The 17,798-nt window shown below is 36.2% G+C and overlaps 1 protein-coding gene across 2 annotated transcripts in view; it reads right to left on the reverse strand.

Annotated features, from left to right (window-relative positions):
* The window catches only part of NBEAL1 (neurobeachin like 1), a 79,697-nt gene that overhangs the window by 28,031 nt on the left and 33,868 nt on the right, over nucleotides 1–17,798 (reverse strand). For both annotated transcript variants that reach the window (XM_032189861.1, XM_032189862.1), the window contains exons 11-29: nucleotides 17,380–17,463; nucleotides 15,775–15,873; nucleotides 15,091–15,671; nucleotides 13,639–13,771; nucleotides 12,825–12,944; nucleotides 11,324–11,627; nucleotides 10,312–10,397; nucleotides 9,787–9,876; nucleotides 7,420–7,591; nucleotides 6,315–6,448; nucleotides 5,711–5,870; nucleotides 5,512–5,614; nucleotides 4,612–4,768; nucleotides 3,829–3,987; nucleotides 3,320–3,479; nucleotides 2,958–3,046; nucleotides 1,329–1,907; nucleotides 624–799; nucleotides 90–243 (exon numbers count right to left, since the gene is read on the reverse strand). In XM_032189861.1, the coding sequence (XP_032045752.1) occupies nucleotides 90–243; nucleotides 624–799; nucleotides 1,329–1,907; nucleotides 2,958–3,046; nucleotides 3,320–3,479; nucleotides 3,829–3,987; nucleotides 4,612–4,768; nucleotides 5,512–5,614; nucleotides 5,711–5,870; nucleotides 6,315–6,448; nucleotides 7,420–7,591; nucleotides 9,787–9,876; nucleotides 10,312–10,397; nucleotides 11,324–11,627; nucleotides 12,825–12,944; nucleotides 13,639–13,771; nucleotides 15,091–15,671; nucleotides 15,775–15,873; nucleotides 17,380–17,463 (3,540 nt within the window). The remainder of the gene's footprint in view (nucleotides 1–89; nucleotides 244–623; nucleotides 800–1,328; nucleotides 1,908–2,957; nucleotides 3,047–3,319; nucleotides 3,480–3,828; nucleotides 3,988–4,611; nucleotides 4,769–5,511; nucleotides 5,615–5,710; nucleotides 5,871–6,314; nucleotides 6,449–7,419; nucleotides 7,592–9,786; nucleotides 9,877–10,311; nucleotides 10,398–11,323; nucleotides 11,628–12,824; nucleotides 12,945–13,638; nucleotides 13,772–15,090; nucleotides 15,672–15,774; nucleotides 15,874–17,379; nucleotides 17,464–17,798) is intronic.

Consider the following 17,798-nt stretch of genomic DNA (forward strand, 5'->3'; position numbering starts at 1 on the left):
ACCTAGAAGAAGTAAAATTATCAAAGTTGACAATTTTTTCATTACTATTTCAGCCTATATACAGTATTTCCATTATGCAGTTACCGTACCTTTTCTGTCCACAAGTTTGAATTAACTACTCCCTCTGCCTGCAGGAAATCTTGTACAATTAGTAAGAGCCGGAAGGCATTTTCAGCGTGTGTAGGGAGAGCTTTTGAATCCCTGTTGTCAGTGACTGCCCATTCTAACATCTTCTCCAGCAGGCTGCATGTAAAAAAAAAAAAAATAAATAAATCCCAAAGCAGTTATTACATGTTCCAAATATAAGTGGCTTTAAAAAAAATCCAATTAAGTATTTAATTGAATCTCTCACTCCACAGCTATAACTATAGTCTTCTTGATAAGCCAATCACGTAAAAGAGATTTTGAAAAGCGCATGAAGCTTGGGATACAGATTTTCAAAACCTTACAGTCCTGTTACACTGCCAAATAGGTAGCAAAATATATTAACAATATATGAAAATAGAGCAAAGAAAGTTATATCTTGATAATAAATATCCACCCCTTTCTACCTTAAATAAAGACCCTTTTTTCCCTTTTTCATCAAAAAAGTGACAGAACCTGTCCTTAAGCTGTACACTCACTTGAGTTTTATTTCATCAGACGGTCGCAACAACTCATTAGATATTCCCAGTTTGGTCAGTGCAGAAAATACCTGTCCTCTCTCAATCCAAGCATCATCATCAGATCTTTCAATGCCTTTCCACATTATACACAGTAGAATGTCTGTAAGTAACTGTATCAGTTCATTATCACCTCCCTACAAAAGAAAATAAATATTTACAACCTTTCTAGTGCAAAAAGCTTAATTCATCACAGTCCCTATGCTTGCATGTTTTGGCATTTTTGAGAACTGTGCAGTCTAAGGACTAATCACTAAATATATGAAAATGCAAATATGAGGCACTGGCTTCCCTGAATCTGTAATACATACTGACTTGACTTCTGCATCATTACTTAAACCTAAATTTTAGCTACCCTTGATTTTTTCATATCAAGCCTGTATCACTTCTCCTTTGGAAGATAAAGGGATGTTGAAATACTGAAGGTTTTTTGTTGTTTGTTTTTTATTTCCCTTCTCCCCCCTTGCCCAAGCTATTCCAACCAGAAAACAAAAAAAGACATTACATTACAGGTGCCTCTACTCACTGTAAGAGAGCTGTATTGCTATTTCCCTTTGGAAGGTGAAAGGAAAAAAAGATGACAATGATTATCCCATTAAGGAGACAACTAAAAAAGCAATTGAAGACATCTTGAGAAATTAACCACACAGGGAAAGAATTACTTACTCCTTGGTTTTCAAATAAAGATAGATCAGCACTGAAGCCCACATCATTTATGACACCCAGATCTTTGTCAGGCTGTCCAGAAAATGGTTTTGTGCTCTCTATAGGCGACGGTGTGCTGGGCAGGCTATCTGTCATCTGATTCACATCAGCCAGTTCGTACGAGTCAACACTGGACAGATCTAAACTCAGATGTGAAGGATTACTGTGCCACAATTCTTCTTGGTCCTCTGACCTAAAAGACATCTCTCCTGTGGATGCATCCTCCAGAGGCATAGCAGAGAAATGAGCTGGGACATCCAACGACTTGTTGTCTTCTAAACTCCACTGATCAAACAAACCATTAACAGATGCAAAGTTACCAGCTTTATTTCCCTCCATCTTATCAGCATGGTGTCTCTGAAGATCTTCAGCAGGAGGCTTTTTTTCCTCCTCCCTTGAGGAATCAGCCCTGTTCTCTCTAAAGCCAATCCGGACCTCAGACTTTTCTTTCAGGAACAGTCTAACCAAAGTGTCCTGCCAGCCTAGCTGCTGAGAAATCTGTTGTGCTGCATCCAATTGGGAATGTAAAAGGTGCAAAACCTAGAGATAGAAGATATTCCATACCCACATATTAATTTTAGCTTGAAACTGCATTAATTCTTTCAAGTTACAAGGTTGTAAAATGTCTAATTTATTTTGCCTTTTTAAGATCTTGTAAAAGGGCCACAATTGGTTAACAGAAAACATGAGTACCACCAATTAAATAAATAAATAAATAAATCACTCTTCTCATTAGAAATGTATATATTTAAAAGAAATATCATCTCAGGAATGAGAGGAAAAAAGCTATCAAAGCATATCAGTAAGTCTCCATATTTCAGTAACTCTTCTGCAATAATACCTGGAAAAAACAGTTATCACAACAAATAGGTGTATGCAGCCACTTAGTCTACAAAACAAATAAAATAACTGGCATGTGAAATATGATTGATTAGAAACTATTATATAACAATGAAGAAAACTACAATATTAATAGCTTACTGATAGCATACATTTGGTTTTCTTTGAGAAACTTTGGCAGATAGCACAGTACCTCACAGTACTGCTAATTTCAGTGACACAAGCCAGAGAGCTCAGTTAAGGAAAGAGTACTTTTTACTCTCTTCCCTGCACCCACAACTGCTCTTTTGAACCATATGTTCTATCAAAGTAACACATTAGGAATACAAACAAAATGTATTCCATGTTTGTGATCTTATGCATCCTTTGAGAAAACTCAGTAATTCAAGGAATCCAATACCTCTAAACCCTAAAAACATGCTATTTGAGCATCTTTATAGAGGCTTTGTGTTTTGTTTCCTTTTTTTTAAAAAAAAAAAAAAAAAAAGTTGTTTTTTTTTTAAAGGACCTGAACTTTTTTTTAAAGGACTTGAACTTTGAAAAAAAAGTTGTTTTTTTTTTTTAAAGGACTTGAACACACTAAGTTCAACATAAAGTGACAGATTGGCTTCGTTCCTAACATCCTAAGTTATTGCTAAAGAAAGCAGCAACAGCAGCAACCAACACAGCCACAACATCCAAATAAATAAGATACCAAACTGTATAACTTATGGACTTAACATTATTCCAGTTTTAAAGATGACAACTAACCTTTCTACAGATGACCACTCTCACGTTTATATCTGATTTATGTGCCAGATGCACTACAGCTATGAGATCTTTACAATTCACAACAGGATCTGTAGGGGAGAAAGAAGAATATACGTATATCAAACTATACCATGCAAGTGAACGTAAGAGCTATCCGTTAAAAATAGCTTTGAAGGTCACTTCTGTTTCCTTTACTATCCCTGGATGTAAACTTCAGGAAACTAAGAAAACAACTGAGGCTACTGTGGACTGCAAATAAAAACAGATCTGTAAGGTAACAGCTCTCCTTCCTTAGCAAAAACCAAACATGTTCACCTCTGAGCAACAGGAGCTTAATAGCAGACATAACACTTCCCAATTACCTGCATACAGAACTTGGTTAAGAAGGTTTTTTATGAGAGAAACAGGAAGTGGTGATTCATTCAGAAGGAGTCCCAGTCCAGAGTATCCCACTTCTCTCAGTCTCATACGGTGCTTACTGCGTTCGTAAACTTTAGTACATTTCAGCATCTCTTCCACAATCTGCAGGAAACAGTACACACAAATGCAATATAAGCAGAAGGAAACATCCAGACCTCTTAAACTTAATAGTGAATGACATAGCATGCTTTTCCATAGCTTACGAAATAAATTTTAAAAACAAATTCAAACAGCACAGACTAATTTTTAAACTTATGCTTGACATCAAGAGAACACTAATTCCATTGCGACTATGGCAGTAAGCAATAATATCTAGCTAACTTATCAGAAGAAAGAATTCAACTTGAACAACTAGCATCTTTCCAAGTGCATGCACTTCTGCAACCAGACCACTGGAAAACAGATTCATGTCCCAGTGATTAATTTATGAACATATCATTCAATTTATTACCTTGAACACAAGTTCTCTAAGCCGATCAGAGTATCTTTGATGCAGTAACAAAGCGTAAAGAATATCAGCATTTCCTGGTTCAAAAAGCAGTAAAAAAAGCTGGTCTGGGGTTGGGCTGGAATGAAGTAGGCTGAAGAGAATATCCAGAATTCCACAAAGCTGCAAAATTAAGACCACTGAATGAATCCACAATTCATGCAGACTTCATCCTGTGCATGGGGGAAATTTTTCCAGCTTTTAAATTTCACCCTTCACTTGTTATACAATGTACCTTGTCTGCTCATTATTACCACATTTAAAATTAGGGTGTTTTTCTTTGGACTACTTTGTATATACAGAACACTTTATCAAACTGCAATCAGAACTACAAAGCAAATTCAAGTAGTGAAAATATCTACAAAATAGCGATCTGTATCACTACAACAAGTGATCTGTTAAACTGCAATTCATTTGGTTTTGTAACCTAAAGGAATTTTTCTAATGGCAGTATTACACATGTGCTTTTCTGCCCCTCACCTGCAGAGCACTTTTGTCAAGGTTCTAGTGTGTTTCTACATACAATCTGCCTGAGCTACATCTAAATAGAACTATATACTAAGTAACACTATGCTTGTGGTCTTGCGCCTACTTTTTAAACACACAAAACATTAAGAATTCTAAACAGAACAGTACAGAATATCCCAAGTTGGAAGGGACCCACAAGGATCATTGAGACCAACTCCTAATCATCATAAAACCAAATCACTTCGAGTTTAAAGTACTAATTTATGTCATATTGGATACCTGTTCCTCTTCAGTGGTGGCAGCAATGTATCCTATGATGCTCTGTATTTCTTCATGTGTTCCACCTTTGCTTAGGAAATATTTGATCAGTCCATAAAGGGATGTCCGTATTGTTCTCAGGTCATCAGGAGCCAAATCACTGTCTCTACAGCCACTCCTACGCATCAACAGACAAGAAAAACAACTCAAGCAAGTGCTCCATGATTCAGTAATAGCTATTTGGTTGTGCTGGTTTGGAATTTTTCATGTATCTTGATATTACGGCACAATCTTTCTACTGAAGTAAGGCAACTGAAGTAAGGCAACTGAGCAGCAATAAGACTTACCAAGCCTATAAAAAAACATGAAATGTAGTCTTTTCCTGATCTGAATACAGGTCAGGACTTCATCTTCCTCCCTCACACCCTCTAGCCAATCTTCCCCAATTACATACTTATATTCATAAGTGGATATAAATTATTTCAAGTCTACACCACGATTGAAAACTAAATTTCCAAATTCCTAAAAATAAAAATCTACTTCAAATGCCACAAGTATATAAAAGAACGAAGTGTCTTAAAATGATGAGCATCCTCTCTTTTCATAAAGGCCATCATCTGTGACTTAATTTGTGTTGTTGATAACAAGTCCTTCAAATTAATAACTTTAATGACTTTTCCAAGCCATTTCCAGTATCATTGGCATAAATTTTATATAATCCCATAATAAAAGTCAAGGATTAGTAATAAGTAGAGCAGAAAAATATTAATGCAATTTTGAAAATGAAGTGAACCACTAAAAGCCAGACTGCAGCTTTCTTTTCTCACTAGGACAAGTGGGGGCATAGGGTGAAAGACATGGACATGACACAACAGCTACACATAACAAATGAGAAGGAGTTATAAGAGGTAAAACTCATACCCATAATAAACCCTGAGTGTGTCTAGAAGAAACTGTACTCCATACTTCTTTCTGAAGAGCCTTCTGCTGTCTTTGATGATTGTAGAAAGATATTGTATATGCCCTACAATATAAAGCTTCCTGTTAGAGCCTGGATAAAGATTTATGTCAAGTGAAAAGTTCTGCGTCTTTGTGCAGTTACTGAAGTCCAAAAGCTCACCAATTCTGAAGGGGAAGTCCCCACTGTTCCAGATGCTGAAGTCAAAAAGTAAGTGTTGATACATCTGTTGTAAAAGCTGCGTGTTCTTTTCTACTGAGACTTGCTCTATCAACAACTGTACAGCCATCAGTACATTCACATCCATTAAGTTGCTTGGCACCTTTCAAAAGAACACCATGTTTTAATACTCAAAATACGAAGAGTTTCTTAAGATATTCTCTTTTTTTAAACATTTTTTTTTTTTTTAGAAAATGAAGATTTTCTCTTCTATAGCAAGTCTGCAGTTATTAAAGCAATAATATACATGCAAACCAGTCTAGTTTGAAAAAAAACATAATACAGTATCAATAACCAAAAAAAAAGTAGAAGAGGAAATAAAGACTAAACACCATGTTTCACTTTGTAGACCAAGATCAACTCCTTATATCTTCTTGTTTTTCAGATATATGAGAAAGAAGAGCATAGATGAAGTAAGTCTTTGAGAGAAGCCTTGCATACTGTACAAATTAAGAATATTTCAAAGTAATCAGGACTTCATTCATAACTTGCATTACTACTCAGCTGTAACATTCATTACTATGGGTTGTTTCTCAAATTTGCTCACCTTCTGTAACAAGGCTCCTAGGGTGGCAACTCCATGGGAGTGAATCAGATTTTCCTGATTAACATGATGCCTCTGAATAAAGTGTTTTATCACCAAGATGAAAGTTGCAACAACATTCTTCTCCAGCCGTGCTTCTGCAAAACAGAACAGTAGCAAAAGCCTCATGGATGATTGTTGGACAGTGAGGGAAAAAGTAAGATGAAGTGTTTATATTCGTCACTATTTCCTGAACTTCCTTACTCCTGATGCATTATTTCCAGAGCTGTAGGCTGTCTTTAGACTTTTTTCCAATGAAGAATCAGTCTTTCCTTGCCCCTCCAGAACAAAGTGACCCAGTTGCTTCATCTATCTGGCTATAGCATAGACAGACCTCTCTCCTTTCAGTTACAGGCTTTTGCATATGCTGCAGTTATTCTCCCTCTGCAGTTGCAAAGTCAAACTTTCTAGACATATGTAAGAATTGGGAGGAGGGAAATATACAAATATAGATATTTATTCCACCATCTCAAATTCAAAACAAACAAAAATGTTGTTTCCCTTGCAAGCCTTGGTTTCCCAGTGTTTGCTGACAAAAGTTCATTTCCAATTTATATCAGTAGAGTGGATTTTTTTTTTCTTGATTTGTCTCTGTGGACATTTTCCTAGGAAAATGAAAGTTTAACTGAAGTCTACACAGCACTGTTCTGATACTGCAAAGTTTGTGTTTGGCTGTCTGACCCAGCATTCATGTTGCAGGAAAGCTCCTCCTATTGATATTAGCAGGTTTTACATTAAAAAAATATATTTCTCAAAATAATAAGAACCACTTTTTCAGACGAGAAACAAAAATAACTGCATATTTTGATGCTAATATAAGAGTAAATCATTAAAAGAAAAGTAATGCTATCAAATACATTTATATTTGCAATATATTATTAAGTTATTTTTACATAGTGCTGAACTGCTGGCGTTCAGTAACCATATCATATGAGTAACAGGAACAGTCTGTCAGCTGTACATTGCTACTTTGGAAAACCAGCACGTAATAGAATGGCTGTCATTCACAGGAAGATTTTTAATTAAAATCAAGCTTAAGAACAATTTCATCTCAACTGTACTTTTCTACCTGATGCCTTTGTGGATGCCAATACCACCCAGTCACCCTCTACAGGAGTCACTGCTTCTGGAGGTGGTAGAGTTTCCCCTTCAGACTTCTCAGGCACCTGTCCACCAAGGAAACTGATCTGCTCCAGCAACGGAAACAGCACATTTATTCCGCCAATGCAGTTGATCATATCCTAAATCAAGAGAAATGGGAGAAAAAGGTCACTATAAATAAAACCCTCTGAACTACGTAACCAAAATCCACTCTACATACAAGGAACCTTATGAACTCACAAATCAGACTATTTCATGTCACTTTGAAACTAGTTTAAAATACTGAATTTAACAAGAGAATTGCTGTAGTTTTAGGCACTGTAGTTACACATGCCTGCTCTTGCTCTCAAAGTGTATTTTTGCATTTCCTTCCACCTCCCCTCAACAACGCAGGAACCTGAAGGATACAACTATTGGACAGAATCTTCTATTAAAAATATTTCAAAAACAGAGAGAAACATATTTTTCTGTTACCTAAGTTACTTGCAGCAAGCAGGAAGGAAACTATATATCCGTGTTTTAATCCTATTCCTGCAAGATTTCAATTTCAGGCTATTTAAAAAAAATCAAGTTTGATTTTTTTAAAGTAACTTCACATATACCTCAATTCTAATCCTCATTTTTAGAATTCAAGTCTCCTAAGATACATTTTATTTCCCTTCCTCTCAAACAGGGGTAGCACAACACTTCCAATAAAGTTCCTTGCGTTAAGGTATAATATATTCAAATCACAAGATTCCTAGAAGTGATTCCAAATGTCACTTTAAAAAAATCTGGGTCTCAGATAGTAACCAGAAAGCTAGCCAGAGATACCTGTTCACCTGCCCAGCTTAGTTCAGTGAAAACTATTGTTACCTAAAAGTTTTAAAAAACAAATAAAAACAACATTCTGTAAGCCAGTCTATTAATGCAGGATATCACTCTCCCTTCCTGGAAATGTTGGAGAGAAGTGGAGGAAACCATTCTTTTTACCTCCATCATGTTCCAGTTTTTCAATTGTTACTGTATTACATATGTCTTTATGATGTTCCTTCCCAGTCCAGGTATCCTCGTGTTTATTAAGGTGAATTTAATGATAATTGAACAGAAAATAAGGAAGTTTAAAAAAAAAAAAAATTTGCAAAATTTATCTCATGGATGAAGCTTTCTAGTTAGCTGGGCAAAACAATAACCACGACATTTTTGAAAGTTGAAAAAACAGAATTTCTTTGAACCTAAAGCCAGCAGTAGCTTTAACTCCTTTCGGGCTGTAGCTATCTCCTTATGAGCTCCTCCTGATCAGCATCACATTTTATCCCTTCTCAAGAGGGTGCCAAATCCCATCGTGTTTGTTAATGAAGTCCAACTATTTTTCTAAGACTTGTACTCTCGATATGCTTTCCCACGAAGCTAGAGATATTAACCATCCTCACCCACCCCTCTTCCCACTACTGGGGATAAGGGCAACAAATTACATTTTCTGCAAAGTATTAAGCGAAGTTAACTAGCAGGCGTATTTGAGTTTTCTTAACATTAATCTCCACTAGTTAGAGCATATGCACAGCATTCATACATTTACCTTCATTTACCTTTACTTTTGTTGTAAGAAAAGATCATCTACAGAACAGAATTGAATATAATCCATCTAAATTAAAATACCTTTTATCATGTCAGTGTTTCTAGATCAAGCTCCTTTGCTGAAAATAAGTTGACTTTCTCATTGACATTGAGAAGCCTGACTTGAATTTTTTATGTTAATATGTGCTTGTGATTTTGGAACTAATAAGCAAACAGGTAGAGGAAAATATTTATTAAGCTGGGGTGCACTTCACAGTGAGTTTTAAGTCTATAGTATAACGTCAGACCTGAACTGTCAGTCTTAGAGAGCTGATCAACCAGAAGAACATATGGATCCCCCTAAGTGTTGAGTAAGAAGGAAGAGAAAAAACAAACGAAGAAAAAATACAGATAGGACAGTTTTGCTATAATAGAATGTTTGAGCAAGAGACTAGAAACTGATTTAGCCAGAAAATGTAAAATTTTAATCACCAATACTAAAGAAACAGTAGTACTGTTATTATAAATGCTGGCAAAAGTTAAACGAAGATGATTTGCATGGCCCGTATGAATCAGATAACCCCATTAAGAGCAGCAACCCTTGTAAATTCTCATTAAAGGTAATGCAACACTACTCCAGCTACAGTATTAGCCCATTAATTGTCATTACAAAACCTGTCTGTATCAGTTAAATGTCATTAGCAATATGACAATAACCTCCAGCATTCCAAAAGGTAGGTGAACATGTATGGCTACTATCACATTTCCATCAGGCTTTGCCAGTTCAGTATGCATTTACCTTGATGTCCCAGTTCACTACTTTGTTTCCAGTTAGTCTTCCATGTAAGAGATTAGCAGACAGGTCAAGACAAATTGGATTTCTGCAGGCCTGTTAAACAAATTAAAAGGCTACAGTATTATTTAAGAAACAAGGTACAGATGCTTCAACATCAAATAAGGTTTCTAAATGACGTATGTTTCAGAAAGTTTGTGTCATTGTGTTGGTAGTATTTAAACAATTTAGGACCCCTGGAATATAATTTATGTTATCTTAGATTTGACATTTGCAATTGCACAAGATAATTTTGTCCTTTTGCCAAATAAAAATAACACTTTAATAGGTTACCCTGCACAACAGTTTAAAAAAGCTCTCACTGCTCTTCATCTTTCCTTAACCACAGCATAAAAATGCTATATTCACTTGTTCTAATGAAATAGCAATAGCAAAACAATAAGGCAAATAGCAATAGCAAAACAATCTAGAACAAGTTTGAAAATTATTGCAGGTTGTGTAAACAAAGTAAAACTACATATTATTTCATACCTTTGGTGTGTAATGAAGCAACACCTTACTGGGGAGGTCTGCTACTTCAGACTCTTGAGATTTCCATGGAGTTAAGCAGTTTGGACCTATAAAATAAATGTACATAATTATTAGTTTTCGTTTTTAAGAGTTCACTGGATATTAATGTTGATATTCACAAATTTTATACAACTATTCTTTGTTGGAACCTTTAATTGGACACTCCAAAACACACTTATTTGAGACATGCTTTGAAGTAATCTTTTGACCTAAGTCATCCATTCAATACAGTCTTCTTAAAACGAAACACATATTCTTGGTAAAATGCTAAATAAAATGCTATTTAAAGATATTTTAGTCTGTATAAACAGCTATGGTTCTGTCTTTAAAAACACCTGTCTCCTGATACTTGCCACCAATCCATTTGTCATCAAGCCCAAATGACCAGACAGTGAGTAATCTTCAAGACATCTTTGTTTAGTAACAGAAAATAATTCCTTTAAACGGAAGTACTTCCGTGCTTATCTCTAACAAGTGCAGGTCATTATGGAACTTACTGCCTTAACACCGTAAACCATAAGACATAGCTTACCAGAATATATACATATATTTTAAATCACCCCTAAATTGATTGATTTTTGTGGAAAAATCCTCAAGCATACATCACCTCAATGGCTTATCAACAGCAGCAAAACTTTAAATCATTTCAACTGTAAGCACACATGTAAGCAAACAGTAGGAAAAAATTAAGAACTCAACAGTGAAAATATTATATAAAATTTTAATTTTGGCAGGTTTGTGCAAATAAATAGATGAGCTTAAGTAAACCTAACATTTCAAATAAAACTAAAAATACTTAGAATTCCATTTAGAGCTTTGTTGTAAGTCCCTCTTAGCAAACCCATTTAGGTTAGCTCTGCAATTCTTCTGGATTTTCACTTCATCGTTATGTGTATGTATAGAGCAAAACTCAGTGGGGTACTTCCATAACTCATCCATTTTGTTCCACTAAACCAGTACAATCACTGCTTACCTGCTAAATACAACGCTTTCACCTGAGAGGGTTGCAGTGCTTCATGAAAGATGATAACTGATCCAAGGTGTCCCTCCAAAGATGTTGGACATCCCCATTCACTATCCTGAGTCCCTGCTGAGATCATCTTGGTGATCAGCTCTGGTTTTGCAAGCATTCCACCCCAACTTCCTGGAGACAGAATGCCCCCAAGTGACGTACGATGGGGCATGATAGGGGAGGAAAAAGGTGGGTCTGGTATCTGAGATGGAGGAGGAGTCGTCGTTCTTTGGCCAGCTGAACCAATGCAGCAAGAAGTAAAAGGCTGGACAGTCAAGCATGGGAAAAAAAAAGACACACTGTAAATCTAAGCTCCTTCTCCCCCCCACCCCATCAGTTTGCAAACCAAATCTGAAGACTCTGGCAAACCAGAACTAAATAAATTAAATCAGGAGTAGCAAGTTTTGGCATGTCCTCTAGAATCAGTAATCCAGCACAGTATAAAAAGAATGTGCGCTCTCCATAACAGCAGAGAGTGCCCCTTCTACGATCAAAAGCAAATTTGGTAACCTCAGCTGTTGGCGTGCCAAAAAAAGCTGGCAGGAGCAGAGCCAGGAAGGATGGTACCTTGGTAAGATACCCGGGTAGATATTTCTCTTCTGGATTATATTTGAAAATACTAGCCGCAGCATACATGCTACTGTATTCTTCTTGTTACTCCATTCAAATAGATGCTCTCATGGGGAGGCTTACCTGCCTGACATTTAGCTACCTTACTTAATAGTGCTTCTTCTACAACTGAGCCAAAATCTAGAGTTTTATCTTGCAATGGAAATAGCATTTACTTGTTATACCATGACCATGTCCAATTTAAATGTTCGCTAAATGTTTACTAAATTACTAAATGTTTACTAAGTGTTTACAAAAATTACTCACAATACTTAACAAATATCAAAGGAGGACTTAGAAAAAGAGGAAAAATGGTCAGTATTGTACCCCAATTTAAAAACGATTCGTTCCACACAAAGAATGGACAATGCTTTCAAAGAAAACTGAACATGGTATATACTCATTTTGATGGCTTAAATGAGATTTTAGGTTAAATACATACACATTTGAAATGTTTAGATTAGCTGCATGCACACTGCTTATCCAGCTAACAAAGCAGGTGTAAGACTAGCCTGTATTATAGGGACGCACAGAAAATACAAGTAAGTATTTCTGAGTGAGTACTACCACACCAATCCTACTTGCAGAGGTCTGACAACTCCCCTACCATCTAAACAAGGTAAACTCTTTTTTAGTTTTGTTTTTAAACTGAGATGACTATGCAAGCATTACTTGGTTAGTTACACTTATTCACCAATTTGATAGTCTGCACACTGACCAAAATTGAACATAATAGCAATACGCTAACTATCATAAACTTACTCAAATTCCTTATTAAAAAGAAGCCAACTCTGTTCTCGTTCCTCTATGCGAGTTCATCAGGACAGGGGTACGACACAGAAGGTGAACTTACTTCATTCATGGCAGGGAATCGAAGTGGAGCAGAGATCTTCTGCTGTCCGTTGACATAGATGTATACAAGGCTCTGACCAAATGGCCTCTTTCCAGGCATGTGAACAATAGTTATGTTGTGCTGGTTAATAAAATAAATAAGACATTATTAAAAAGTACTGCATGAAAATGACAGAATCACAGAAGTGACTGTACATTATTATTTAACTTCATCTCTACTAATCTGGTGAGGAAACCATTTAAGAAACTGCTTTGGAAAATAAATCCATAGTATAAAGAAGATACCACCAGCTGTCAACTGCTTCTATTTCCAAGTAGTTTACTTTTTAAACAGGTTTTGGGAAGAAAAGAGGTATAGCTCTTACATGATAATGCATATCAGTCCTTAAATATGGGAATAGAAAAAGGCAAGGCATAAACACAGTAGTGTGCACTTAGCATCACATCCAATATGCTTGTTTTAATTAAATATAAAAAATCTGCTCGTTAAAAAAACTCCACTAAAAAAAAAAAACACACCTCTATAAAAAAACACAACACTAATCATCAGCTTATCAATAACAATGATCATAACAATATAGTTGTAATTTATCTTAATCAACTGCTAATCTACATGGAAAATGCTTGTATCATTTGAGTTTAATTAATTACATAAGATCAAAACCAAGTATGATAAAATAGACTTTATAGACCTTTTATAAAACCACAAAAAAACAAACAAAACAAACAAACAAAAAAAACAACAACAAAAAAACCTTGTGACTTCTGAGCTAACAGTACTGTCCTAAACAATGTTTTTCAGTATCAAATCTTACCCAGAGTGAGTCAAAAAAACAGTGGTCTGGAAGCATCACTGTCGTATATTCCCTCTTTGTGCAAACTGCAACCACCAATACCCCAGAGCACGTAATAAAGGCTTCAAAACCCATACCACTTCCCGTAAAAAAGCTATAGAAAGACAACAGAACACACAGTCAAGGACTTACTCCATCAAACCTACTGGAAGTCGCCTAACAGTATTTTCATTAGGAGAGAAGCAACTCAAGCTGTTTGTCGCTGCTCACATATTTACTATTTGACTAGTTATCACTTTTGTTCCAAAGAACAAGACACAGAACTACTACAAGGAAGGGAAGTGATTTTTAAGGATTTTTTTTTTTCTTAACATGTGATTATCTGTCAGCAAGAACCTTAATGCAAAATAATATATATAACAATGACTACACTTATTTCACTCAGTATAATGAAGATCAGCTATCAGCAACTATCTATAAATAAGCCCTGCAAGCACAGGCGTGTCATGAGAAATCTTTTTTTTTTTTTTTTAAGTGACACTGGAATTTTTAATATTTCTAAGACACTGGAATTTTTAATATTCCTTTGTATTAATTTCAATACAGAATATGTACATTCATTATTGCCAATATCAATGCCCTGTAACAAAATACATCAATATTGCCCTACAATGAAGCTACAGATTCTGTACTGAAATTATACACAGCTTCAAGTATCTGGCATAATTTCGTCAAAATTATACATAAAATGATAGAAAAACAGCCAGTTATTGGTATAGCAGCATCACATAGAAAAAAAAAAGCCGTAAGTAGACTTTTTTTTTTTTTTTTTTTTTTTTTTTTAACTTCATAGTGTAATTCCACCATGGTTTTCTAGGACCACAGTCGATTTAAGAACTTCAGTGGCACACACTGACCAACTGGAAACAGTGTTATGACAGTTCATCAGGTGGCACCCTTCATCAGGGTTCTGCTGTATAAATACTGCTGACGTTCCTATTGAACATTTGTACCCAGATAGTTAACCCACACTTAAATAAACTATCAAGAACAAACCATGCCAATGTCTATTTAAACTGATGAAGGTGCCCTTTTTGTTGCTCTCTTGTATGAAACAGAGATTCCACTGCCTTCACAGAAAACAGTGGGAAGACTATTGTTTTGGGGTGTTTTGCTGTTGTTGTTTTTAAGCTACGTACCTTAAAAACATGATTCAGAGTCGTGGATAATGAAACTGCAGACAAGAACTACAGATAAGAAAGTAGTGTAACTGAGAAACTACATGCTTATTTCCTAACACAGCCTGGCTGTGGCGACGGATGATATTGCTCCCTTTTGCAAACTAACCAAACTAAGTGCTATATATTGCATACTATGAAGAAGAGATTGAATACCGCATGTAATAGGGTGCCATATGCCACAGGGAACAGATGACCTAGATTTGTGCTGCTGAAGTCATTATGATAACTGTACCTATAGAGTTGCTTCCGCTTGCCATTTTTGTTAGTTGCGCTAGGGTCCACCTGGTCCTGGTCAAGGCAAAGCCAAGCACTGAAAGAAAACGCAGAGCCTGGCCACTTCTGAATTGATGGAACTGCAATTCCTGCCATGCTGTGATACAAGTTGAAATACTGCAAGGCACTCGCCATGCCTTGCTTGCGGGCCATTGCCAGAATGGCTCGCATCACTGGAACAACGTAAGGGTGAGCCCGCCTTGGTTCCTCTGTCCTCAGGAGCCGTATTAGCTGAAGCAATTCTTCTGATCCCATTGACTGGCTCCCCAAAGAGCCCAAAAGGGCAATCAGGTTCTCTGCACAAGTACAGTGGAGCGCAGAATGGGAATTTAATGTCTCAATAATACGGATGACCATGTTCGCATTGACACATGTGGCACGACTCTGTCTGTTAATACAGCAGATCCGCCTCAACCAATTTGAGATGAAAATCTGCAGGTCGTGTGACTCCAGCTCTGGAAGCCACTGGATAAGCAGCAATAATGGCTGGACATTACTAATGCCTAGTATTCCAACAGCCATGTGGTCACCTTCAACAGCCTGAAAAACAGCAGAAAAATCAGATATGAAACACCATAAAAGTAGAATTACTGCTGAAGAGACATAAGCATTTTAGACAGCATTCAGAGAAAGCATATCTCACCATATTCATGAGTTCTTCTAGTAATTCCCGTGAGGGTTGACCCAGCGATTTTAGTACCTCATATATATGCGCATAACCAATTCTCTCCTTGAAGACCTCCTGAGGATAAAAATCCAAGTCTCAATAACAAATAGAAGGGACACAAATTTTTCTTCTACTGCAACAAGTTTAATTTAACAAAATATTAGATACAAAATAATTAGAATGCAAAAATAATATTTTACAGGCTAGAAATCCTTCCGTTAATAAGCCCATTTTGCTACAGAAGGATCTCACTACAGCATGCAGAAAAAGATCAAAATTACATTTTAGTAATTACTTATACAAAAATATAATTGCTTTGGTATACTCAAAATGTTAAGTCTATCACAAAATACCAATAGCCTTATTTTGTTTAACACAAACTACAATGAAATGGACTGGTTATGTTGAGAATTTTAAGTATCCAGATATTTTCAGGGTAAAAGATTTTCCTAAACCAGCTTGATTAAAAATCACCCATCCTAAACATTCCAAAAATTAGAAAAGTATTCTAGGAAAGTTTTTTTGTTTGTTTGTTTGTTTGTTTTAAATGAGTCACTTCTATGTGAAGGAAAAAATAAATCATGCCACAAAATCCAGAATGTAGTACTTTTTTTTTTTTTTTTTTTTTTTTTTAACTTAGTAAACAGAAAACACCTCATACAAAATGCATATTCTTCTCCCCACTGTATTCTGTACTGAAATTAAAATAGATGGATGAATGTATCAGCAGAAATGATACAATTGCTTAAGCAAATATGCGAAGATATGTATGTTGCAGTGGAAGCACAGGTAAAAAGTTTACTGACTTTTGTGAATTACGAGTTCCCAACCCTACCATACAACTTTTACCGGGCTTCCCAGAGACAGTGGAGATATGAGTACTCTGAGTTATGCTTTGGAGGAGCCTAATTTACTACCTTATCATTTCTCACTCAGACTGTACTGAAAGTAGCAACCAAATCAGGTGATTTCCAGTCTTATGTTGGCCTGCACTGTGCAGTCATACCCCTTTCCCTGTGCCAGGAATCATTCAGCCACAGGGTGAATCTAACAGACTAAGCAATCTAAGAATAACTCTACTTCTCTGCAGCCTCAGCTTCTAGTCAGATTCACAAACTAACCACTGCCTATCTATTTATCAAACAACAAGAATAACTACAAAGGAAAGGCAGGGTAATGGCAAGACCACCATTTAGACAGCAGTATGGTCCTGGATTAAAGACACAGTAAAGCTACAATACCTACTCCTCCCTGAAGCTGTACTCTGCAAATACTCATTAATTCTATCCCAGGTATTCATGGGACAAGTAACGATGTACTATTCCCTTTACAACAGCTCCAAATACCATTAGTGCTCCATTCTTCCAGTTTTGATATCAAAATATCTCAAATCCAGCCACTGGAAACAAATAAAAAGATAAGGGATGCCAATCAACTGCTCCTATCTGGCGGAAATTAGCAGACACAAGTTGCTCATCTTAATTAGCAAGATTCCTTATCAAGAATTTTTCAATAAAAATGCTAACTGGAGACAGCATCAGGAGGTCTATTGCAAGTAGACCACTGCATATGTACCATTACCTTAGCAGCTGGAGACTTGAGCATTACTGCTGTGAGGGCTTGAATGGTTGATACCGCCAAGCAGTCTAGGTGTCCCTGAAACACCTGAAAGTAGCAGATATAGAAGTTACATACAAATGTGCAAAGACCATTCTATTCCAAAATCTATACCATTCCCTTCTGCCAAGATGAAAACCAAGAGTTTACCAACATGCTCCAAAAATCATCTCCCCACCAATAAAGATTTCGTAACGCCCACAGCCTACAAGAAAGATTGCATTAACAATAGACAATACTTCAGGAAGAAGAGAGAAGCATTCACAAAACTCATTGCACTTGAAATATTCTGATGGACAAACAGGTTCTCCTCATGCAGCTAATGGACAACCTCAAGAGGGAGGGAGGAAAACAAATTAAGAAGTTTCTTGTAAGGTGTGTGT

The sequence above is a fragment of the Aythya fuligula genome, chromosome 6, assembly GCF_009819795.1.
Source record: "Aythya fuligula isolate bAytFul2 chromosome 6, bAytFul2.pri, whole genome shotgun sequence".
NCBI lineage: Eukaryota > Metazoa > Chordata > Aves > Anseriformes > Anatidae > Aythya > Aythya fuligula.